The sequence below is a fragment of the Pseudonaja textilis genome, chromosome Z (assembly GCF_049901715.1).
Source record: "Pseudonaja textilis isolate UNSWEBS1 chromosome Z, rPseTex1.2, whole genome shotgun sequence".
Classification (NCBI taxonomy): Eukaryota; Metazoa; Chordata; class Lepidosauria; order Squamata; family Elapidae; genus Pseudonaja; species Pseudonaja textilis.
The window spans coordinates 10480526-10505589 of NC_142008.1; the positions used below are offsets into that span (position 1 = coordinate 10480526).

The following is a 25064-nucleotide window of genomic DNA, read 5'->3' on the forward strand; positions in this document are numbered from 1 at the left end:
AATAGGTGTTCCCATAAAAGAATTGAAAAGTAATGTGTTAAGTGTTTAAGATATAAATGAATATTGGCATTGATAACCTTGTATACTTTTAGAATGTACCAAACAGAATCCCAATGTAAGCTGTGTATTTTATCTTCTTCTTCTTCTTCTTTTTCTTCAGCGTTTGTCTCGCGCTCGGGCGAGGTCCGCTAATGTCCTTGAGTACTGCTTCCACACCTCTCTGTCTGCCACGTGTGTCGGGTCTGCCTTCGCGATCTCTAGATCGGCCTTGATCGTGTCCATCCAGCGTTGTTTAGGTCTACCACGCGGTCTCGCTCCTCCGACAGTCACCTTCATTACAGATTTGATGATGGATTCTTCCTTGGCGCGGCTCACGTGGCGAACCATCGTAGCCGGGACTGCCTCATGACCGTGGGGATGGGCACGACGTTGAACCGTCTACGCACTTCTTCGTTCCTGACGCGATCGAGTAGGGTGAGGCCTACCGACCATCGGAGCATTCGCATCTCCATTATCTGGAGTCTGCTTTCGACTTCTTTGGTCGTCGCCAGCACTCTGCGCCGTATATGGCCACGGGCGCACCACAGAGTTATAGATTTTCGCCTTCAGGCGCATCGGCATCTTCTTGTCACAGAGGACGCCCGTGACGGACTTCCATTTGCCCCATGCTGCATTGATCCTGGCTGCCACCTCAGTTTGTAGTAGGCCTTCTTCCCCAAGAGTAGTTCCCAGGTACTTGAAGGTGGAGGCGCGCGGTAGCTCCTGCCCGTTCACGTGGATGGAGCCTGTCATTTCATTGTCAGTGGTCAGGTATTCGGACTTCTTTAGGTTCAGCCGGAGCCCGAACTGCTCGAGGCGGTCGTGCCACTGTTGGACTCGGTGCTCTAGTTCAGCCTTGCACATCATCAGGAACACATCATCGGCGTAGAGCAGCGTCCATGGGGCGGGCGTGTACAGGTCGTGTGTAATTGTGTCCATCACCAGAATGAACAGCAGTGGTGAGAGAGCAGAGCCCTGGTGTACGCTGTGTATTTTATATTAAGTATTATAAATGTAGGGAAAAGAGATAAAGGCGTCATACTCCAATTAGTGTACAGGAGAAGTTTTGTTTAAAGAAGAAAGATAAATGGATAGCTGGAAACAGAACAGACAAAGAATAATAAATATTATGATTTGAATTGAGATGAGATAAATAAAATAAAACTAAGAAAGTTTAAAAGAGATGAGAAGCTATATAGAAAATTGAAAATGGTAATAAGATATGGAGTGGTATACAAAATGAATATGAATTTGAATTTGTGTCTGTACGAAGAGTTGTAACCTGGGACTAAGCAACTTTCAGAAAAGATGTTTTTTATGTTTCTATGTTTTGTGTTTTTGTGTGTTTATGTTTGATTGAGTTAATAAAACCTTGGAGGAATGTTAGAAGAGGACAATTGAGAATAAAAGATAGAAGAGAATAAAGCAAGTTAGAAGAAGAAATAAGAATAGTGAATAAAAACATATAAAATAGATAAATATAGAAAAGAAATATAACTGAATAAAAGTAAAGGGAGAAATAATGAGCAATTTGAAAGCATATGTATGTGTTTATAAGGAGATGTGTCAATGGTATATAAAATGTTTTATTTGTTTTGTTAAAATTTACAAATAACTTTCAGAAAAGAGGTTTTATGTTCTTATGTTTTATGTTTTGTATGTCTTTAAAAACTAATAAAATTTGTTCAAAAAAAAGAAAGAAAAGGCCTTATTATATGAGAAACACGGTAGACAGATAGATAGATTTGTAATAAATTATCAATTTAAATTACTTTTATACTAACCAATCTGATTCTGGATGCATTCTGATGCATATTGTAAATGTCAGAATAATAATTTGGGTTTCCAACTTGAGCCTGGGCTGCACAAGAATAAATAAAAATGAGATCTAAACATCTGTGAGGAAAAAGGAAATATTTATTCTTAAAAACAAAACAGTTTGCTTTTAGAGGCAGGCTGCAGAGAAATGGGACACAGCAGCAGATTTTTATAGGGGGAGCTTGTCGGGGATATGAAGTTGTCTACCTGTTGACTATAAGGTAACACTTGACTGAGTGATTAAGTGAGTGAGTGAGTGAGTGAGAGTGTGTGTGTGTGTGTATGTTTATTCTTGTGAACATATTCCTCAGGGAGGCCCAATTTAATTAATTCCATTTGTGTTTGCAGATCTTTGATATGTAGATTAGGTCTGGGTAATTTATTTGGGGGTTTGAGGAAATTTGCTAATTTTAGTTGATTAGATTAATTTCAGCTTGACTGTCAATTAGGCCTCTAGCAAAGACACCGATTCTCAGACTGTTGTGGATTCTGTTAATTTTTTTAAAGGAAACCTGAATCAGCATAAATAATAAAATATATGTGGATATTAAACTTATCACATAAAATTTACACCTCTCCTCTTCCTCTTTTTTCGGCATGTCAGGCAGATAAAGAAGCATTCTAATCTGCAAATCATCATAGCAAGGGGTGGGGAGAGTTAAAAGCACCTGAAACTATCTTCTTCTCTCCATTTGCTTTTTACTTCCCTCTCTAAAGACTGCACAAGCTTTACTTAAATACAGTGAACAGAGCCAAATCGGCAATTCAATACACTTTACTAAGCAGTGATTTTGAGCAAATTATTGACTTGACATTTTTAGGATCGTTTCTGTGAGGTGGGAGGAGAAGGGATCTGGACTTCCAAGAGTGACAGGCTTGATGCTCACTCAGAGAGAGGTCTGTAATCAGGCCACTGTTGGCCACCCAATCACAGAAAGGGGTGGGGAAATCTTGGAGGTGGAGAGATTTTTCTTTCCTCAAGATTTGTCTCACATTTCAGTATCTTGACTGGGCTGGTTGAGGGGAGGTGGCTGATTACTGACCTATTTTCTCTTTCTGAATTCACCCCCTCCCCTTCCTGGATTTATGTAGTTAGAGGTTTCTTTCCACAATATATTCCTTATCTTGTTTGTTGAATGCCTTGGAGTCTATCTTGACTCCAGATAGCTTTTTAGAAGGGGCTTGCCATGCTACCTTTTTCCTGAGTAGAGGGACTGGACCAAAGTTCCTATAGATTTTTGCCAAAATTAAGAGAACACCACAATTTTCTCTGTTCTGCTCTAGAACTCCAACACAGCTAGCTGTAAAGGTGATAGCAAAGCCCCTCTTTTTGTTAGATCTCTGAAAGACAATGGCAGATTTAACAGCTTCTTAGCAAGAACACATTGGCCTCTTCAGGAAGTATTTTTGGACTGCTAAGGAACAAAAGAAGTTTACTAATGCTTTTAGGTAGTCAGCAACCTCTTTAGAAATTGGCTTCTACTAGCAAGAAAGCCCTTAATCTATCAAGCCAGTAAATTCTATGATTTATGTCCTCAAAAGATGTGAACTTTCAAACTGGAATCTGTCTATCTCCCTTTCAAAATAACCCATTGGGCAACTCTGGCTTTTAAGTTGTTTCTCATCCATTTTAGTAAAATGTAGAATGTATGTGTGCTTGGCCTGAAACAAGCCACCAGAATGATATGTTTGGGGAAGTCAACCAGCAACCATTAGATCAGTGGTTCCCAAAGTGGGCAGTACCGCCCCCCCCGGGGGGGATGCCTTAGGGGGGCGCTGATAGGCAAGAGGGCTGGCAGGGGGGCGCTGAGGCGGCAGGGGGGCATTGGAGGTTGAGTGGCATGGCAAAATTCAGGGGGGAGAAAAATTCCACCGCAGCGTTGGGAAAGGAGAGGCTTTGCTCTCCTTTTCAAACATCCCGCCGCCGCCGTTTTCGGGGCAGTGAGGCCTTACCCCAAACGCAGCATTGGGAAAGGAGATTCTCTTCAAACAACCGGCCGCCGCTGTGTTCAGTGAGGTGGGGGCCTCGTCCCGAATGCAGCTTTGGGAAAGGAGAGCAAAGCCACTCTGGCTTTGCTGTCCTTTTCAAACATCCCGCCACCGTGGTGTTTGGGGCGAGGCCCTGCAGGTCCACCCCATTGAGCCCCTTGCACTGGAGGCACCTGCCCAAACAAGTCCAAATGGAGCAGTGCACGAAGTCAATGGGGTGAGCCCGAGAGAGGGAAAGAGAGAGGAAGAGAGAGAGAGAAAGAGAAGAGAAAGAAAAAAGGAAAAGAAAGAAAAAGGGACAAAGAAAGGGGGGGATGGAAGGAACAGACAGAAAGCAAAGGAAATAAAGGAGGGAGGGAGGAGAAAGATAATGAGATATCTATTCTAATCCAATCATTTGCTCCAGCAGGGTTAGAAGGGTGTGTGTGTGTGTGTGTTCTTGTAATTTACCAATACATTTTGGTTTTGCCTTCTTCAGAATTGGCATCGTAATACATCGGAGAAAAGTAATTTTTTAGGATGGAGATCTGGTCCAATGGATCCTGTTTAAAGCCTCAACAAAATGTGAGAGCTTCCTGATAGTCTTGGCTGTGTTTCGTCTACAAAACCTTTAATTAATAGAAGCCAAAGATGTTTCAATGTGCTGGCAAAGATGTTTCAATGTGGAAAAGGGCCTCTAAACTAGGCCTCATTTCAATCTGATGCATCTGGTCTCTCTCTCTCTCTCCCTCCCCCCTTTCTTTGTCCCTTTTTCTTTCTTTCCCTTTTCTCTTTCTTGTCTTTCTTCTCTCTTTTCTCTCTCTCTCTCTCCTTCTCCCAGGCTAACCCCATTGATTTGGTGCACCGCTCTGCTCAGACTTGCTTGAGCAGGTACCTCCAGTGCAGTGGGCTCAATGGGGTAGACCTGTGGGACTGGCATCGAGAATGCGACAGTGATGGCACATTTGAAAAGGAGAGCAAAGCCAGAGGTTGGTAATTTTTGCTGCAAAGAATCACAAAAGCTTCTGGGTTGTGCACAAGAAGGGACACCCATGTCAATGCAATTCAGCAACATAAAGAAAATAAAACAAATCAATAAGAGTCGGCAAAGCATAGTAGTGAATAAAATCTAATCAGAGACGCTTTGCCGATTCTAGTCCAATGACCTTCTCCAGCAGGGTTAGAAGGGAGTATGTGTATATGTGTGTGCATGGCTGTCAAAACTCCAAAAAAACAGGTCAAGTAGTTCTGGGGAGGCCAGTCATAAATTAGGATACTTGCTAAGCAACCGGTATTTGGTTTGCCAGTTACCAAACCACGCTCACCCAGTCATGTGACCAACAAGCCACACCCACCCAATCACATTACCAGCAAACCACACCCTCAAATTAGGCCATGCCCACAGAAATTTGAATCCCGCCCCTGGGTGGGGGCATTGAGGATGAGTTTGTAGCACCAAGGGGGCGGTGGACTGAAAAAATTTGGGAACCACTGCTTTAGATGGCTTCAAACATCTCAGGCAGGGAAGTTGCTACACAGCAGGGAGATTGGTACAATAGCAACAATCTCAGCTGATCCTGTAAGCCTCAGAAACAGGCTCACAGGCAGAAACTTGGAGAGCGGGACTCCTGAAGGCAGAAGAGGCTTCCTTGATGCCTACTGCCACTCCACCTCCCCTACTGGGATCTTGGCTGGTAAATCTGGCCGAACCATATATCTGAAAGGGGAATCTCCCCATCCTGTGACAGTCAGGTCTTGATGATATATGCCAGATTGGCATGTTCCTTGTCAGTAAGGTTTTGAATGAGTAGAGTTTTATTGACCAACCTAGCATTGAACAGCAGCAGCCGAACCTCCAGGTCTCCAAGGTCATGCTGTTCAGGGACTGATTGTGAGCTCAGAGAGCTGGAACATGCCACTGATACTAAACATCAGGCATGTCTTCCCCCATACTGGCCTGCCCTCTGGTTCCCATATAGCAACCCATGCCATCACTATCCTGATGTGATGTCCCTTTAGCCATAACCTCTCTTGGCCCAACTTGAAGAGCTGGAGGCTGTGCCACAGCAATAATTCACATGCATACAAGGGGGATGAAGCTCCCACAGTGCAATCGTTCAAGCTCTCACCACTAATCGAGTCTGGAATCAAATCTAGATCAGTGATTGGATCAGAGATTTAGTCTTCTGAACTTTTGGATGCAGGAGTCCCCACCCTCAGGGAAGTTCTCTCTACCAGAATGTGTGCTTTGGGCTATTCTGCGTGTCATATTTATGTGGTGCCTTCCTATTGGTTGATCAGTGTGTTGATGACGAACACTGGTGGTAAATTAGCACTCCTGTTGATTGACAAAGGGTTGGTTTCTCAGGTTCCAATCATTTCCATGGCTATCTTGATATCTGCATGGGCAACAATCTTAGCAGCAAAATTGGATATATGTCTTTGTTCAGTGCAATATGAGGCCACCAATGAGTTTGGATCACCTAATCTGTCCATTTGCAATCTGGTGGTTAGCTTTCTCCTGATCATAATCACATGGGCAATCCATGCAGGGATTCTGTAGATTACATTGGAAGTATCTTAATTTTGCCAGCCATCTGGCCAAGTTGTGGGTATCACATTTGTTGAAACAAATGTCACTTTTATGTTTCAAGATGTGGTTGGGATTTTTTTTTAACCGTACCTTAACTTTTTGAAAATCTGATGCTTTTCTTGCAAGCAAGCACTTAAATTCTCCTTGAAAGGAGATGCCTCCTTGACCCCTATATGGATATGACACATGATATCATATAAATTATATGAATTATGTAATACGCATCTGCATGATGACATCATTGTAAATGGCGAGATCTGGCTTGCATTGACTGCTTGAAGATTTAAGCAAACTAGACATTGATGGCTTAGGGAAATGCAGCTCCTGAGCATACCCCTTCTGTTAAAGACTGTCAAATGCACTCAAAAGCCCTTTTTGCATTTTTCTGGTATTGTCAGTGGTTGCCAGTGGCCAAATTTTTACCTGTGCAAAAATTACTTTAATATAGCCGCAACATTTAATGATAAATTGTTTATTTGATTTTCCTCCCTTCCCCTTCCCCATACGGGTTGCCATCATGATAGAAATGCTGCAGGAAAGTGGAAAACGTTAGCAGCTTTGCTAACATCTCATTTGGATTGAAATTTCTTAATAGACTATCAATGACAACTATTCATCTCTGATAATTATCTTCTTGCACTTAGTCACATCTCATTAGTACAATTCCTGTATGACCAGCATCTCTTTGTTTCTAGTGAGTTGTGTTCTCTATTATAGATGACAACATATATGTCACATTTACTCTTGGACCTATCTAACCTTTTGTCTCTATGGCATTTTGGGATAAATCATTCTTGTTTGGCCCTTATTTCCTTCTTTCATTTTGTCCTCCCTATCTCTCCCTGCCTGTCTCCCCTTCCCATTCCTACAAACCTAAGGCTGCATCTAAACCACAGGTGCCAAACTTGCTGATCATGTTGCCATCATGGCACGTTTTGCAATTTTTTTCCCATTTGTGGCGCTGGGGTGGGCGTGTCCTGCATGTGATGCATCTGACTCACAGGCCACCGGTTTGAAACCCCCTGATCTAGATAATTACTATTGCTAATTGCAAGTGTTCATTGGTTAGAAAACAAATGTTCCAATAACATTCCATTAGGAGATCAATAGATCACTCATTCCACAATAACACAAAAAGTTCAGCAAAATCACAACAGAAAACAATTGCTGGTATCTTTCCAGTTTATTTGGTGAGCTAGAAGCAGCAGAAACAAGAGACACCTTACATCAAGGCAATCCTGGGAAAACTGTATCCACCTTTGGTTTTAGATCAAGAATTCAGATTAAATCAATATTTAATTATTACAGTTGTTGAAAAAACTGAAAGAACACAATAAATTTGCCATATAGGAAATACAATTTCTTCATTTCTATATTTTCAAAATGATAAAGACAAAGGACAATCTTTATAGCTCCCAGTAGAGTCCTCTAGTGCTCTCTGAGCTTGGTTCTTTGCTTACAGATCTTTTACTATCCAATACCAGTATATGGGGAATTTGCCCCCTATTTATACATAGTAATTTGCCCTTCCTAAGTTGGGGTTATGGGTTTCTCCTTGGTAGCGCTTTTGACTGGAGTATATTTTCTTCTTGATTGTTTGGTGCTAATTCTTGCCTATCTGGGTGCAGGCTATTGGAGAGAGTGCATTCTGGTCTTTACATTTCCCTCTTAACTTTTTTATACTCTATTTTAAATTTGGTTTATCTCTTATGTGTCTATTGATGGCTGATTTGTCTGAATGCTTCCATAAATTCCCTAGCATTTTTGGATCTAACTTGAACTAGGATGGTCACGGTTTCCCAGTTTTATAGTTGAGTCTGTCCAACTGTTGTGAGATTAAGGAGTTTTTATTGTGCCTTCTGACTGCTGGTGGATGTCCATAGATACATTCTGTGGAGCATGTCTGTTCTATATACTGTATGTTATACACCTTACATTATATTGTAGATTACTAATTTTTTTCTTCTTAAATTACAGTAGTTGGTTTGTGTTTCATGGTGATGCCATCTGGTATACCATAAACAACCTCAATGAGCAACTGGAACAAACCATAAGTTTAGTAAATAGAAAAATACAGACAACCACCATCAAGATTAGATTTCTAAAACAAGGTGAAAAAGGAAAACAAAATTCCAAACCAAATTACTCAAGCTAAACTCCAGAAGCAAAGAGATAATATGAACCCAAACAGATAGTCAATACATCCAGCAGCTCACTATCCACTATAAACCGCAACATGCTCCAAAAAGGCCTCAATACAGATGACATTAACCAGTCACAATATTGGCAGCTTTAGAAACATCATTTAAAATCACAGAACTTCTTGCCTCAGAGACCCAGGAAATCAGAAGCCAAACAAATATACCAGAGAGCAGATGAACACAGAATCAGAACATATGCAAGTGGAGGACAGCAGCCCTCAAAAACCTAAAGGTTTTACCATCATCACCATCAAGTCTGAACAACAGTTAACATAACCAGAATATAATATATACAAAAACCTAAAGAATTACTGGAAGACAAACATCCCACTAAGCCAATACAGAAACTATATCATCTGCTCAACAATCCAAGAAAGATCAAATCACAAAAGAACAGAGACAAATGAAAGCCCACTATATAATTTGTCCAAATGTATTGTTACCCAAAATACAACAGAGTGAAAAAATTTACAAAAAAACTTGACAACTCATAGAGAATAATTAATACTCTATCAACTACAGTGGTTCCAGAAAATCAAAGTGGAAAGAAATGAAGATGATTACAATGTACTCTTTACTTCTATAGATCTGGAACTAACAACCCCCCCCCCCAAAAAAAAACGTAGCAGTAACCTGAAACATGAAACAATCCACACCTTCAAAAGAATAACATTCACAAAGGAAAAACAACACACTACTCTACCTGAATATTCTCATCAGCAAAGGAAATGTTGGCAAATTAAAAATGCAAGTCTACTGAAAAACAATCACACTAGCTTTTAGTGTGATAACAATCCAACTTCCCACAAGAGCTGTGTAAGAACATTATTCGGATCACTACAAATGTACTGCAGCAACCTAGAAAACTAGAAAAAGGAAGCAAACTGCCTATACAATATCCTTTAATAAAATGTATATTACGCAATTTTATCAAAAAGTACCTGGTCACTCAACTCATTACAGTACAACCAAAGAAAGCTAGAAAGAGAGTAACACCACCTTACATCGGGAAAAAAAATGTCTGAAACAAAAAATAATCACTGGGATAAAACAGAATCAATGTAAGCATTTTGCCCATCTCAGATTCTTTAAATTCTTAAATTTAGGGTTAAATTTTTCTTTCATTCAGGATTCAGGATCACTCAACCAGCCTTTTCAGACTTGTCTATGTAAGCTTTCAATAGGTTAATAAGTTCATTTCCAAAAGTGATTAGAAAATGAGGTTTGTAAGTCTCAACTGCAGTTATAGATAATTTAATTTCATCATCTCTCAGAATCCCAGCCCATAGAAAACTGCCATCCAGCTGTCTGCTTGTGAGGAGTAGCTATCTGAAGCATATGTGGGTAATCTTCCATCCGGTCCCTGTCTGGAGAGGTGTCAAAGAACCAGTCTACTGAACAATTCCTGTTGTGGGATCTGCTTTTGCATTTGTCATACCTCTGGAAGCTCCAATACCATCCCGTATTCTTGGGCCCTTACTGAATTGCCTGAATGCATTTTTTAAAAAGTGAATCAGAATGTGTATCTGGGATTTTATGTTCAATGCAGCATGTTTAAAGCACTTTCAAACACTGCAGATAACAATTCACAATTACTGCTGCTACATATTTTAACAAATACTTTATAGCTTAAAGTGCATAAGGAGATTCAAATGAACAAAGACCGTTCTATGTATATTTGTTTACCAATATTTTCATAAACCTTTACAACTTATAAAAAAGAAAACATTCATTTACATCAAAATTTGATGTGACATTATGTTAGTTTGCTTTAATAATCTTGGAAATATCATCCCTCTCCCTTTAATTGTGTCCAATTTTCGGAGACTACCTGCATCTTGAAGTTTCATGGCAAGATTTTTTAAAACTGGTTTGCCACTGCTTCTTTCTTAGGGTTGAGAATGAATGACTGGCCCAAGACCACCCAGCTGGCTTTTTGCCTATGGGAGGGCAACTCGTGGACTCCTGGTTTCTAGACTGATGCCTAATACCAACTGGATCTCTCAGTAATATATACAGTACATTCGTAAAGATAAATGTATATACCATTTATATAAACCATGATTAAAATGAATATAAATGTACACATTCACAAAGATGATGATAGTCACGGTTTTAAAAAAATAGTTACTATAATAATTCAAATACAAATCTTTATATTGTCATGGTACAATAATTGGCATGACATCTGTGCTAAATACCAGAAAGGTAGGGAGGTAGAAAGGATATATAGAAATATTATTTGAAACAAAATGGGCTGATTATTTGATTGGTCAGTGACGCCCATGACAGAAAGGAAAATAAAACGCTGAACTGACACCTAAATGAGACTTCCTCATTCTGGGATCCCTTCCAAATGTATTGGCTAAGAAATCAGGAAACTGAAATCCAACTACCTTGAGGGCACCAGATTGTGAAGGCTAATATAAGACTTGAATTTACGACCTTCAATTCTGAACCCTGTATCAAATATATAGCAAATGAACTCTCTCACCTATGGCTTCTTTTGAACCTGAAATATTACAGTAGTCAAAATCTGTATGATTTCAAAAAATTCAATCGAATGTATTTAGTTTTCAGTTTTATGAATTCCACATTCTTCTGTTTCAGAGATGCATAACTTTGATCCCTATCAATTTTCAACGTGACAGGAAAAAATGAATAAATATAGAGAAAGTAAATGTAGTTTCATATTTTGGATTCAGATGTTTTTCTCCCAGCATGTTGCTCATGGTCAAGGGGAACTCTTGACTGGAAAATAAAGCTGAGTATCTGTTTACATGCTAAAACAGCATTAGACTTTATCTAATGTAGTTTTTTTGAAATTACAATTGTTTTGTAATTATAATAAATGGGTTAGGTTAGCGTATAATCACAATTAGAAGGAAGGCAGGAGGGGTATGAATCTTTCCACCTCAATCTTTACAGATTAATACCCTTCACTCTGGTCTCTAAGATAAATAACTTGAGATAAGATGGTGAAAGGGTTGCTTTGCTTAGGGCCCAGTGTCTGGTGCCTGCTCTTCCTGCATTCTTTCACACAGCGTTAGAAAGTAGGGAGAAAAGGGGTGTACAAATTGATCCCCTAGTATTTAACTAAATATATGGCTTAATTTGGGGCAGGAGGACAAATCAACTAGAAGATCTGCATGTTCTTTCTGCCACTCTAAGAGCAGGACAAGACCTTAGCAACAATCTGCAAACTGAGTCCTTGGTGCTGTCTGAGCTTGGTTGTTTTCTTGCAGATATTTCATTATTCAACTAGGCAATCTCATCAGTACCTGAAGGAAGTGGGGAGTAGAGTCCCAAAACTCCTGTTGGTGGTTGTGTGATTGAAACTCTGCCTCTTTTTAATATGCATTGTATTTCTGTTTTTTACACAAAGAGGCAGTGTTTCAATTTTATATTTGTGGCAGCCATTGTGACTTTTTTAAAAATGCCATCCTCCTGAGGATGCTCCTGGACCAGGTCATTAGATATTTAGTAGGGGCCTTGAGCACTCCTGATCATTCTTCCTGTAATCTCACAGGGATTTGACTTAAAGATGGCAACCATGCAGATGCAAAATAGAATCTGTGGCGTTTATGATGCGTAAACACCTTTGCTCCATGTCTAGAAATGCGGTTTTGCTCATGTGCTGGTTCTGCTGTGAAATGAAATTTGAGAATAAACGGCTGGGCTTAAGCATAAATAGGGTGAAGATGATATGCCCAAATTAGAAAAAGCTGCTGATTGCTCTATCCAAGTTAAATTGCAAACCAGAGAGAATGTTTATTTCTTAGAAACTTGCCACTTCAAATTCTGAGGGACAAGTAGCTCTTGTGGAAAAGTACAGCAGCATAAACTTGGTTTATTATTTAAGAAAGCCAAAGACAATAGAAGTAAACACGGCTATGCCTTTTTCTCTTAGGACGGGAGATATTTCACACTTCTATTTATAAATACTTGTCGGCTTTGTGTCCTTTTACAATGGTTGCACAAAGACAGGAGGTTAAAACAAAACAAAAAAGTCCTCTTTTGGTTTATGCCTTTTATAGTTATTTAAAAAGGGATCATGTCAAACCTTTTTTCAATCTTGTTAATTTTGAACAGGCGGTCAGCAACACTGAGATGTAAAGTCACATTACAAATGACTTACCTACCCATCTTAGTCCCAATAATATTTATAATTTGATATATTCAACAATTGCCAGATAGTTGCAAAATACTATCTGTATTTGGGGCAAGATTGAAAAGGACAGACACGACTGAAATGGCTACAGTGCTACTGCAGTATCTCACTATCTGGGATTCATTCCTGCCCTGTACAGGTAGCACTTGACTAAAGCCCCCAATTTAGACTAGAACTTTCATTGCTAAGCAAGGTGGTTGTTAAATAAGCCAAGCCCAATTTTATCTTTTTTTGGCATGGTTGTTAAGCAAATCACTACAATTGTCTCAGTTCTCCCACTATTTGCTTGTCAAAAAGCCAACTGGTCTCAAACGACAATCCCATGACCCTGGGATGCTGCAACTATCATAAATGCATGCCAGGTGCCAGAATTTTGATCATGCGACCATGGGGATGGCCCGACAGTTTTAAGTGAGAAGACGGGTTATAAGGTACTTTTTACAAATGGTTGTAAGTTGAAGACTACTTATATTAACAGGGTAGCCGATCTTCATGGAGCTCAAGATCAGGCTGGGGCTACTAAATTTGCAGCTATCAGCCAGAAAACAGAAAAACCTGGGGAGAAGGCTCAGTTCCTGATTGGACTACTGACTTCAGCTCCTTTAAGTCACAGGAGTATTACTTGAAAAAAAAAACAGCCATTGACCCTCCTTAAGGCCCTAGTGATGCTTAAGAGTTTGTCCAATGGCCATCAAGCATAGCCACATCCCTAGGCAAGGAGATTTTTTTCCATATAATCTTACCTATAAACAACCTGAACATATAATAAGATTACAAATTATAATGAGGTGCTAGGTTTTCAATCTGTTTTGTTATATAAAATGGTTTCCAATGCATCTTTTATAAAAAATAATAAATTTGATTGTCATTGTGCTTAGTCAATGTAGGATGATTAAACTTAAATTTAGGCTAGTATTTGGAAAGACTAAATTTGCAGGCTGGACTTGAAAACTAAAACGATCCTAGAAAAAAGCAATGGCAAACATAAAATCATGTTGTGCAACTTTTTTTTTTTTTTTTTGTTATTCCTCATATCAAGTGATAACTTGCTAATACACCCAGAGTGTTACTTATTTTTCATCTTGTTATTTTAAAAAAAACAACCTAAAATTTAATCACAGTTAATTCGTTCCACATTTTGGAACTTATAACTTTTTAGAAAGTTGGATCCAACAAGAAGAAAAACTCAATTCAAGAAAAACAAGCAATTTTCAGTTTGAAAAATACTGGAAATGAACAATGAAAAAGGAATACTGGAAAAGGAAACATAGAAACACAGTTATATCAAATCAAAAAAGCATTATGACCATGCTGAATTATGCTTTTTATTTCGTCTTTTATAAACTGCTGTTCCAAAGATATTATCTGGTTTTATACTAATCATCTTACATTGTCATGACTGCCATTTTAGTGTTGATGGCCTCTGTCTTCATAAAAAAGAGATTGGAAATTTTTTGTTAGGATCCCATGGCCAAGGCATTAAAAACAAATAGGAATCTAATAAAATCGGACAACATTATGGAGAGGTGGCAAGGATGTCCCTCGATAAGTGCTTTTGTCTTATTTTACAGAAATCCACAGAAGCTAACAAAAAGGAAAGCCTTGGGACTAGTCAAAATACATTACATTACAGGGAATATAAAAAAGGCACACAATAAATAGTATTAAAACCAACATATGAAAAATCTGATAATCAACAGCATTTGGAAGATCACAAAAACAATAAAAAAAGTTTGATATTGATTTTTTTTTCCTTTTTCAAATGCTTTCCAATCTATTCTATCCTGCCAGGAAAGTACAATATTCTGTGATAGCCCACTTAAAATTTAATTTTCCATTTTTACTTTGCATTCAAATCCCTTCAAGTGTTCACCTACAAGAGAACTCAAACAAGCTATGGCCACAAGCCCCACTCCTATGTCATAATCACACTTTTGTAAATAGCTTGTTTGGGATGGAAAGCCAGTGTCATATACGTATGATCCTTCTAGGTTCTAAAGACCAAGCAAATTCATGGTCCTCCATCAAACAATATTGCAAATATAAGCAGCTGGCTTCTCTACAGGTAGTCCCCCGTTAGTGACTGTCTTGCTTAGTGACCATTCATAATTACAATAATTACAAAAAGTAATTTTGTGACCAGTCCCCCCATTTATGAGCTTCATAGGTCTGTGAAACAAAGGAAAGTTGAAGATCATAAACTCACGTTTCACTCAGAGACCAGTTTGCTTAATGACCAAGTTGCTGGTCCCAAATATGATTGCTGAAAAGGACTACCTGCACAGAATTTACTCCGAGAGTCAAAATTCTGCTAAAGGGCAACAGTGGTAGCAGATTTAATATCTAAATGTATAGTCTTTGGAACCAACTTCGTAAAAACAAACATTTCTGCAACAGATGAGACTAACTGCTGTATGATTTGATGATTTTCCCAAGGTTTAAACCAAATATGGATGGTGACTATTAAACTATTAACAGCTATTTGCAGCATACACAGTTTGGGTGGGGGAATTAATAGAGGGGAAAGGGTTTCATCATAACCAAGTTCTAAAAGCAAGTACAAAAGATAGCCGTCATAGGCTGGAAATCCCTCTATCTCAACATACAGATAAAGTGGAGTACAAACTCTACACATTAGAAAATAGCACAATGAATGAACTATGTACCCAGGGACGTGCCCCATAGTTTTTCTGTAGATACCTAGATGACTTATATCACCGAGGTTTCGGACTGAGAAGAAAACTGGGTGGCCGAATTGCGATGCAATTGGGGTCCACTTTCTGAGTCATTTGGAAAAACAGAAGACCTGTGATTTTTGTAATCGCGGCTCATTCTTTCATTCAGACACCAGCTCCTCCATTTTCTTTTCAGCTCTCCTCGAACCTGAAAGCAAACAGGAAACCAGCATGGAATTTATCAAGGCTGGGGTTAATTCACTGTGGGATTAAAAACATGCTTAAATATGCAATAAGCCAACACAAGAGAATATATGTAGCTCATGGATGATGTTATCTAGTTGGGTAATGAAATGTCTGCCAGAAAACCACCAAGCTCAGAGAGCGCCAAGGGCCCCTCATACACAAGAAGGTGAAATAAAAGGAAAAGGGAATTATACGAAGGTTCCCACATTTAATAAAACTGTATTACAGTTGTTTTTTTCTAAATACAACTTGTTATGCTATGTATTGAAATTGCTTGACAGTTTACAATATGCTGTGCTATAATTGGGGTGCTGATAAAAACAAAAAAATAGTAGAAAGCTCATTTATTCAAAGCATTCCAAATCTAAAGGTGTTAAAGTGGTGGTGAAAAAAACCCAATCAAATCAATTTGGCACTAGACTGAGAAAAACCCAAACATCTGGGCAAAACAAGAACAACTCTATCAACAATAGGGATGTGTTTCTGAAGCTGCTAAGAAAACTGAAGTCAAGATACTTTTTATCTCGCTCTTAACTTCTAAGCAAAGATTTTGAACCTAAAAGCAAACACGAAAAATTCAATTACATACTGAAAATTAGGCATGCTGACTTGAAACTAAAACTCTCTTAGTTCAGGAACTTTTACTTCCAAATTTTGGATGCCAAATTAAAACCCAACAACTGGCAGACTAAAGGCATCTGAAAATATCTGAAAGTTACTCCCTCAGTAACTCCCAGCAGAAAAAGACAGTTGTTAACTGATAAAAAACTTGCAGAGTATCGCTATTTTTTGTGGGGAGGTGCTGAATCCAATTAATGTTCACTAGAAGCAGTAACACTTAAGCTAAAGCTTAAATGTTTTGGATACATCCTATCAAAGTAAAAAAGGAACCAGATGTTTGAAGAAAAATCAAAGATAACTGAGGAAGAGGCCCACAGAAGGGAGATTAGGTTAGATACTTTGGTTAGATACTTTCCTAATGTCACAAGCATAAGCTTATAAAATCTCAACAAATCATCCAGCACTCTCCTTATTTTACCCTAGACATTTACAATCCTATTTACTGAAGAACCCAATTTTTCCCTATTAGTTTTTAGCAGTCATCAAAGAACAAAGTCCACAAATGGCTGTTTCAAGTTTAGTTGGTGCTTGATTTGGGTTGCAAAAATACCAAGGTTTCCAGCTGGAGTCATAAACTATAATGTCTCTCCTTCTTTGCATTTCTCTCTTTTGGGGAAAAGGCCTTCCTGCAGAAACCTCCACTATTCCAGTTAGCTGAATGGCTGGGTTCTCATCTCCTACCGGGATGCAGTTGGTTTAATCCCACAGTGTGTTAACTATATCCAGGGACTGTAGTTTGTAAACTATACTTAAAGGCAAAAATGGATTATCTGAAGTTCCAGGGCTGCAAGTGGTCTTTAGACTCATTTGAGGGGCTCCGGGAGCCTCTTTCAACCACACTCTGGAAAATTGGTGGCTAGTTTCAAGTTGGAAACACACAATAGAAATGTAAAGCTGAGCCAGGTTTAGTACATTTTTAAAAAAAGGAATGGAGGAAGGAAGGAAGTTACATGTGTTAAAAAGAATATTATCAGGAAAGAAGGAAGGGAATTCTTGATTCCACTCCTATCTGTGACAGTATTCACTTTACCACACAGTACTCCTCAACAAACTATGATTTAAAACAGTGATGGCTAATCTTTTCGACACCGAGTGCCCAAAGCGCACACGTGCATCCCCAAAATGCAATGTGTATGCATCCCCAAAATGCAATGTGTATGCATCCCCATGCATGTGTGCATGTCCCCTGGGCATGCACGAGGGGGTGCACAGCAGAGACCCGAAGACCAGCTGGCTGGCGGGAGGCACATGTGTGGCAGAGCTGAGCTGGGGCGATGGTTTGCGTGCCCACAGAGAGGGATCTGGGTGCCACCTCTGGCATGCATGCCATAAGTTCACCATCACGGATTTAAAACCTGCTATGGTTTTTGCAATGTTTAAAACAAGTTCCCTCTATTCTCACTTGAAGTGACTCCAATGCCCCGATGGCCCTTTCTTAGTCCAACCTCCATATACTAGAAAGTGGATCTTGGGGCTTCTGTCAACAACTGAACAACAGCGTAATTTTATTACAAGAAGATATAAACTTACTTCACTGTTCAGAAAGCAGTACAGGATTGCAACAACCAGTCCCTGGCAAGGGCAAAATATTGACAAGTTAAAACACAGTAATAAAATTAAATCAGAATTATTTTAAGAAGAAAAATTGCTCGGCTACTACCTGAAAAGAACCCAGGCATAATTCAAAAATCATCTGGTAGTACTCAGAAACACCAAAGAGTGCAAACACCACATAGTGAACACCAAAGAGTGGAATCAGAAGCAGTGTTGACTTTGCAAGTCTCCTTAAAAATAAACACATAAAATAAGCCCATTACGATAAGTCAGAGCTCCTCTGATTTGTGTTTTGCCAAAAGGGGCCTCCATCAAGAGATAGATAAAGACTTGCATTTCACTCACTTGTATTGTGACTGTTCATTGCCTCCCACATCTGGCGATCTTAACTTCTGCAGCAGAATTCTTATTATGCTAATGAATATGATAAAATTTACCTGTGAAAGAATTAACGGAGGTATTAATAATTGTATCAAAAGGCATAGTTTTTCCAGTTATTCACTGATAAGTTAAATCTTCTAATGATGTTCAGAAGAAAAAAAAAACTGCAACGTTTCTCAATCTTGGTAACTTTCAGATAGATGGACTTCAACTCCCAGAATTCCCAGTCCAAATTCTAGGAGTTGAAATTCATCTATTTTAAAGTTGCAAAGATGAAAAATATGGCCTTAATGCAGGGGTCTTCAAACTTGACAGCTTTAAGATTTGTGGACTTCAACTCCCAGAATTCCTCCTCCAGTCATGTTAGCCCAGGAATTCTGGGAGTTGAAGTCCACAAGTCTTAAACTTGCCAAGTTGAAGACCCTTGCCTTAATGCGTGGATTAAAATTTACTCCCAGTTAAATACAGAAAGAATTACATTTTGGTGTATCTAACAGTATAGATTAGAAGTTAAATATACATCCAATATGTTCATCCACTTAGAATCAATTCCCAGGGAATTCAGGGGGGCTTATCTTGGGGAAAATCAATATTGGGTTGAATTCTAAGGATTGATCACCTAGCAACCACAAACTTGTCCATGAATATTCAGTTGTTTATAAAGACATTGCAAGATAATTAAAGAGAGGGAAAATATATTTAATAATTTTATCCTCCTGAATCTTTTTAAAAGATTAATTGGCCTTTAGGTAATGAAATTTTAAAAGAGAGACAGACAGGCCTCTATAAATACACCTGTCCATTTGTCTGTCTCAGAATTATATTCTTTCCTTAAATTAGGAGTTATAATAAGATTCTCTTCTGGTCCTTTACTACGGTTGATTTTCCATAATTTCCATAATTCTTATGGAATTATGTACCACTATATTATTTCTACCACTATATTATTATCATTAACACTAATGTTACATGTCATAACATAACTAGTATTACACATCATAACTAGTAGTGGGATTCATTTTTTTTTTCTGTGGGCATGGCTTGGTGGGCTTGGCAGGGAAAGGATACTGTAAAATCTCAATTCTCTCCACACTCCTGGGGGAAGATTACCACCGGTTCTCCTAACTACTTAAAATTTCCGCTACCAGTTCTCCACAATTGGTCAGAACCTGATGAATATCACCTCTGGTCATAAGCCAGTTTAGTGGTTAAGGTACCAGGCAAAAACCAAAGAGGCTGTCAGTTTAAATCCCACCTTAGCTAGTAAAGCCAGCTCTTTACAGGTCAACTTACAATGATTTGTTTAGCAACCATTTGAAGTTATAATAGCATTGAAAAAAATGACTTATGACCCTCTATGGCAATGCAATCACCATCTGCAAACTTTTCCACTGGCTTCGGACAAAGTCAATGCAGAGCTGGTGGGGAAAGCTGGATTTACTTAAAGATTGATGATTTACTTAATAAATGCATTAATCTGCTTAACATCCATAGCAAAAACAAAAAACAAAAAACGGGGCGGGGGGGTCATAAAATTGGGCATAGCTCACTTAAAAGCTGCCTTGCTTAGCAACAGAACTCCTTGTCCCAATTGCGGACAAGGTGGGAGGACGATATGTACTTGCAATTTGGAGAAATACTGTTGAACTATAATTCTGTAAGTTATACATAAGAACTAAATTTGGGGCAGTTATAATATCAGTATCTAATATGGAAGAATGTTGACTTTTGTCGAACTAATGATGGGAAAGACTTTTCATCTAAAATTTTTGGCAGTTATGTCTTTTTTTGATTTTGCCCACTGGTCAGATTCCATTGGACTTGGGCAGCCAATAAATTAAAATAAATAAATAAAATTTAGCTACTCTTTCAGAAAGCAGGCTAAGTTTTTTTAAATTCACCAGGGATTATGTAATAGAAAGAATGCCAAAGGTTCAGTTTTTTGTTTTGTTTTTAGGACTCTGGAATTGCATTCTATAGCGCTAATGTATTGTTCTTTCTAAATTTTTATTATTAGCTGCTTTGGGGGAACCTCAGCCTCTCCTTTTGGTGCTGAAGGGTGCGTTTAAAATTAATAATGAAAAATATTAGATTTTTGTCTAGACCAACACTTGTGCATGAAATTTCAAGGGATAAAAGCTAGTGTGAAAACTTACATTAACATAATTCATTTCCAATGCTGAATTTACTTACTAAAATGGAAATTAGGATTGGTACTCGTATAATCCACCAAGGAGCACTATGCTCATTTGTATCCCAGCAACTGTTAAAAAAAGGAAACAATGAATCAGCAAAGACACCTAATAAATAAAAATAATAAATCCTGTGTAATTATACCATAATTGTTGCTTAACTCTAGCAAAATTGTGAGAAAATTTGAAAATAGAAAAAGCAAAGAGTACTACAATATAATTGTAAATCAGAAACAAGTATTATTTTTAAACTGTATGACAATAGATAGATGGGATGGAAGCTACAGGACAACAATCTCTCTAGGGTATCATGAATTATCAGAGAGGCAGCTCTCTCTGAGCGTGAAAATTTGCTAGAGGTAGTCACACCAGTGGAGTTGCTGCTTGCGGCAGTGTCATGAATCACACGTCACCCGAGGTCCAGATTCAATTTTTCCTGGTTCCGCGCATATATGCATCATAGCATTTGAGCGAGCCGATGATGATAAGAAGACTGATGTCTCTGCAGTCTCTACGGCTCAAGCCTAAGGTTCGTAGCCACTGTACAGTAGTCCTTGGTTGGAAATGATAACAGGGAGGTGGTGGACTGAGACAGATGAGTTAATGGAGGTCCAACGCTGAATATCAGCAACGCGATCAGGCTGTCCGTATTTGGAGACCTTGATGTCCCAGGTCTCCCGCATTCGATAACCGGACACAATGGAGACATCCACGATCCAAAGTCGGTTCATTGCCTCCACCAGTGAGTCCGGTTTAATAAAAGATGTGCCGAATGGTACGATGGGCTCGACACTTGGACAGAAGCCTCACCAGCGCAACAACTGAACTAATCATTGCACAACACAGTTGTGCTGTGCGTATCTGGCATCATGCGTCACCTCGCAAACTTGCATTATGTGGTTGATTGTCTCCGGGGCTCAGCAGGCTCCCCTACATGTCTGTCGATCGGTCATCTGTCGATTGGCACCTCGAGCACTCCTTGATCTCATAGGGAGCATGCCACCCCTCAATTGGGTCCCACACCACCAGTCTCCTCTCTGGACACTGGTTCGAAAGAGGAGGATGAGCCCTGGCACCTCTGGGCAATGAGCCCAGGGGGTACAAGGCCCCAGCTCAACAGAGTAACTGCATCTGGAATGACTGAATGGGCAGCTGGCTGAGCTGAGTAAAGGGAGTCACAGCTGCAACAAGTTAGCCTGGAAGCTCCAAGTGAGAATCACAGCAGCTGCCAGTGGTCAGCAAGGACAAGGAAGTAAAGTTAACCCATCCCCCCGATTCAACAGTTTGTAGGGCAGAAAGGTGACAGAACAACACTGGCCGACCAGATTACTTGCAAGAAGGTAGCCTCCCCCATTCTAGTGGCCTGGCAACTGTAAATGGTCCTGATGAAACAGATACCTGGACACCTTTCAGTCAGGATTCAGACCCAATTATGGAATAGAAATGGCATTGGTCTGGAACATCTTGCCCCCCAATGAGATTTTCTTGCTCGTCCCTCCCTTTGTAAGGTCCTAAAAGACATGGCTTGGGGGCCCAGTGAGGGAACAGCACTGTGGAGATGGTTGATTGAGTAACAACAGACTCCCCTCACTCTGCTCCCCTCTTCCCCATGTGTCCTTGGGTTTTAATGTTTGATTTTAATGTTTTAATTGTATACGTAAAGACATATTTTGATGACCGTAAGCTATTATGATAAGATATGTGGCCACTAAATTTTATAAATAAATAAAATAAATAAATGTGTGAGTTGGGAGCTATATACACTTGTTTAATAAATAATATATTTAGAAACTAGGCTATTCCTTTTCAATTTTATAGGGATTTTATTTGGTCACAGCTTAGCAACGAGAAGACATTTTCTCTTTTGTTAGATCAACTGTTACAAGGAAGAGAGCAGCAGCTTTACTCTCTGTCTACTAATACATATTTGCACACTCCTATGAAGTGTTCCACACCCATCTCCATTTTCTTTTCCTTATAGGTTACATACATAGCATTCCCATACTCCATGAAAGTAATTATCTTATCCAAGGAGATGATCATGTCTCATATGATCTATTTTTGACAAAATCACGCTGACACTTAGCAATCAAAGCACCATTTACGACTGACATGCTTATTATTTGCTGTACTATAACATATTTCTATTAATATTAGGCTGACTGGTCAATAATTACTGGGATCATATTTTTGGGAGGAGGAGGAGAAGGAAAAGGAGGAGACCACAATCCTTTAACATGCAAACTTGGAAGGAAGCCTCAATAGTCTTGCATGAACAACATCACTGTTGTAGGATGCACTTTTCAAGGCTTGGGGACTTGAAGACATTGAAAATGGTTCTTATACCACATCTTTACTAACTTCAATCCTCTCTATGAACATTCTTCTAAAACCGATGCCACTCAAATGACCATTTCCTTTGGATACAGAAACAAAATAGCAATTGACTTCCTTTGTATGGATTATATTTTGGGTCATCTATCAAGATTTTTCCACCTGAACTAACAGTGATTTTTCCTTTCTTCTGTCTTCCTCTTGTTATTGACTTATTTGAAGAAACCTTCCTTGTGAGCCTGGTGCTATTTTCTACCATTACTTTCCTAATCTCTTTGCTACATTTCTCAATTTCCTTGGATGTTTGTCTTATCTTCCATTCCATTTAAGCATCTTCTTCAGTTGATTCAGTTCCTTCATAAGCTGCCTGTTCAACTACATTGACTCATTTTTAATGTCTCCTAGTTTTCTTCTTCACTGATATTGTTAGAGATCCACTATCTTTAATTTCCTTTTTAAGGAAGGCCGGCAGGTACAAGTTTTAAGATTTTCAACAAATCCAATTCTAAGTTAGAATATTAGAAAAATATTGGAAATATTGGATGGAGGAAGAAAACAACTTTTTTTTATTTGCATTTTTGTATTTTTCCAGGTCCTCACTTCTTTGACAAGTCTTCATATCATGTGGCAATCCATGTTTATCATCTGAGGCATTTCATATCTTGCTGTGAATCAGCAAGTCTCAAAACAAAAACCCATAATAATTAATGCCAAGTTGAATTGTACCTGCATATCACAAACAATATATATATACTATGAAGGGCATAGACAGTGCTTTTTTGGTGGTAGTTTGAAATGGCCTCCTACTTAATTGACACTGTTCCTGTATGATTGTAATGCCATCTATCAAGACCCATAAAGCAGGCCTTTTCTGTTGAAGCACCTGTCCTCTGGAAAGTTATCCCTCTACAGAGATCCAAATAGCATCCATCCTGATTATGATAGAAAAACCTATCTATGTGGTTGCCAAGCATCAACACCAGCCTGATGAGACATAATCAATCATTTTTAAAAAAAATGATGTTCTGCAACTCTTTAAAAGACTGGCTGTTCTCCCGGGTCTTGTGGGAGATTGTTTGTGGAGGTTGTGACAGAATTTGTCTGGATACTTGAGATTCTTTTTATAGTTTTCCCATTTTAAGTATAAGCTACCCAGTATCAGGAGGCTTCTAAATCTACTAAATAAATAAATGATGTCTAGAATGGGCAACTGCATTATGGTCACGATCAGGTACGATGGAGAGGCAGGGGTGGGGGAAGGGAAGCAAGGAAAGAACACAGCGTTCAGAAATTACATCATATATTTCAGTTATTTGCTCTGCATTTTAAATAAAGATCATACATTAAATTCATTGCATTATATCTGTTTTTTTTTCTCCAAGACATGAAACTTGTTTTCACATCAGCTATAGCCATTATTTTGGGGAACAAAGTTGTTGCCATTATTTTGGGGAGCAAAGTTGTTACTTCTTTACTGTCCTTACTCTGTACCAGGACTGAGCCTATAAATGGACTCACCAACACCCCATTTGCATGATCTAGCATAGAGGTCTTCAAACTTGACAGCTTTAAGACTTGCGGACTTCAACTCCCAGAATTCTTCCTCCAGTCATGTTAACTCAGAAATTCTGGGAGTTGAAGTCCACAAATCTTAAATTTGCCAAGTTTGAAGCCCCTTGATCTAGCGTATCGGGAATGACTGGCTCAACTTGAATGATAAAATTTTGATTCAAAAGTGAGATCCTCACATTAAAAACCCCATCAGAAAGCCAAAAATGATAGAATTTTGTCAGCTGTGCTCTTTTTTGGTGGTCTCCTATGATACTTCAGAAGATCAGGAAGCTGTGATGTAACACTAAGCTTTTAAACATCTTCCTAGTTAAGCAAAGGAAACTAGCTCTGATAACTACAATTCAAATTCATAATTAACCTATCTATGTTATTTATACAACTGTTGCAACCTATGTATCCAGGATTAAATTTTGGACATCATACAAACAGAGCTAGTATCTTTTACAATGAAGCCTGGAAGTGAATATGCTTCTATTTAATTGGTCCTTACCCACTGTTCTCTAGATAGACTCTAGTTATTATCCATATGATGATGAAAATTGTAGGGATTCCTGGAAGAAACACGCAGCCAAGGAGGCAAGGGGAAAAAAAGAAAATATATAATCAATGCTTGATCTGGCAAAATTAATCATGCAAACAGAAACCACTTTGTAGGTGAAGTATTCAAATATGGCATAGCATGAGAATTGGCTGAGAGAA

At 38.8% G+C, this 25064-nt stretch overlaps 1 protein-coding gene across 1 annotated transcript in view; it reads right to left on the bottom strand.

Annotated features, from left to right (window-relative positions):
• Nucleotides 1-11033: 11033 nt before the first annotated feature.
• Nucleotides 11034-25064, bottom strand: part of VIPR2 (vasoactive intestinal peptide receptor 2) — a 79396-nt gene continuing 65365 nt past the window's right edge. Inside the window, exons 8-13 of the mRNA XM_087918380.1 lie at nucleotides 24856-24916; nucleotides 20461-20530; nucleotides 18232-18323; nucleotides 17993-18116; nucleotides 17863-17904; nucleotides 11034-15673 (exon numbers count right to left, since the gene is read on the bottom strand). Of these exons, the coding sequence (XP_087774506.1) occupies nucleotides 15500-15673; nucleotides 17863-17904; nucleotides 17993-18116; nucleotides 18232-18323; nucleotides 20461-20530; nucleotides 24856-24916 (563 nt within the window). The 3' untranslated portion in view covers nucleotides 11034-15499. The remainder of the gene's footprint in view (nucleotides 15674-17862; nucleotides 17905-17992; nucleotides 18117-18231; nucleotides 18324-20460; nucleotides 20531-24855; nucleotides 24917-25064) is intronic.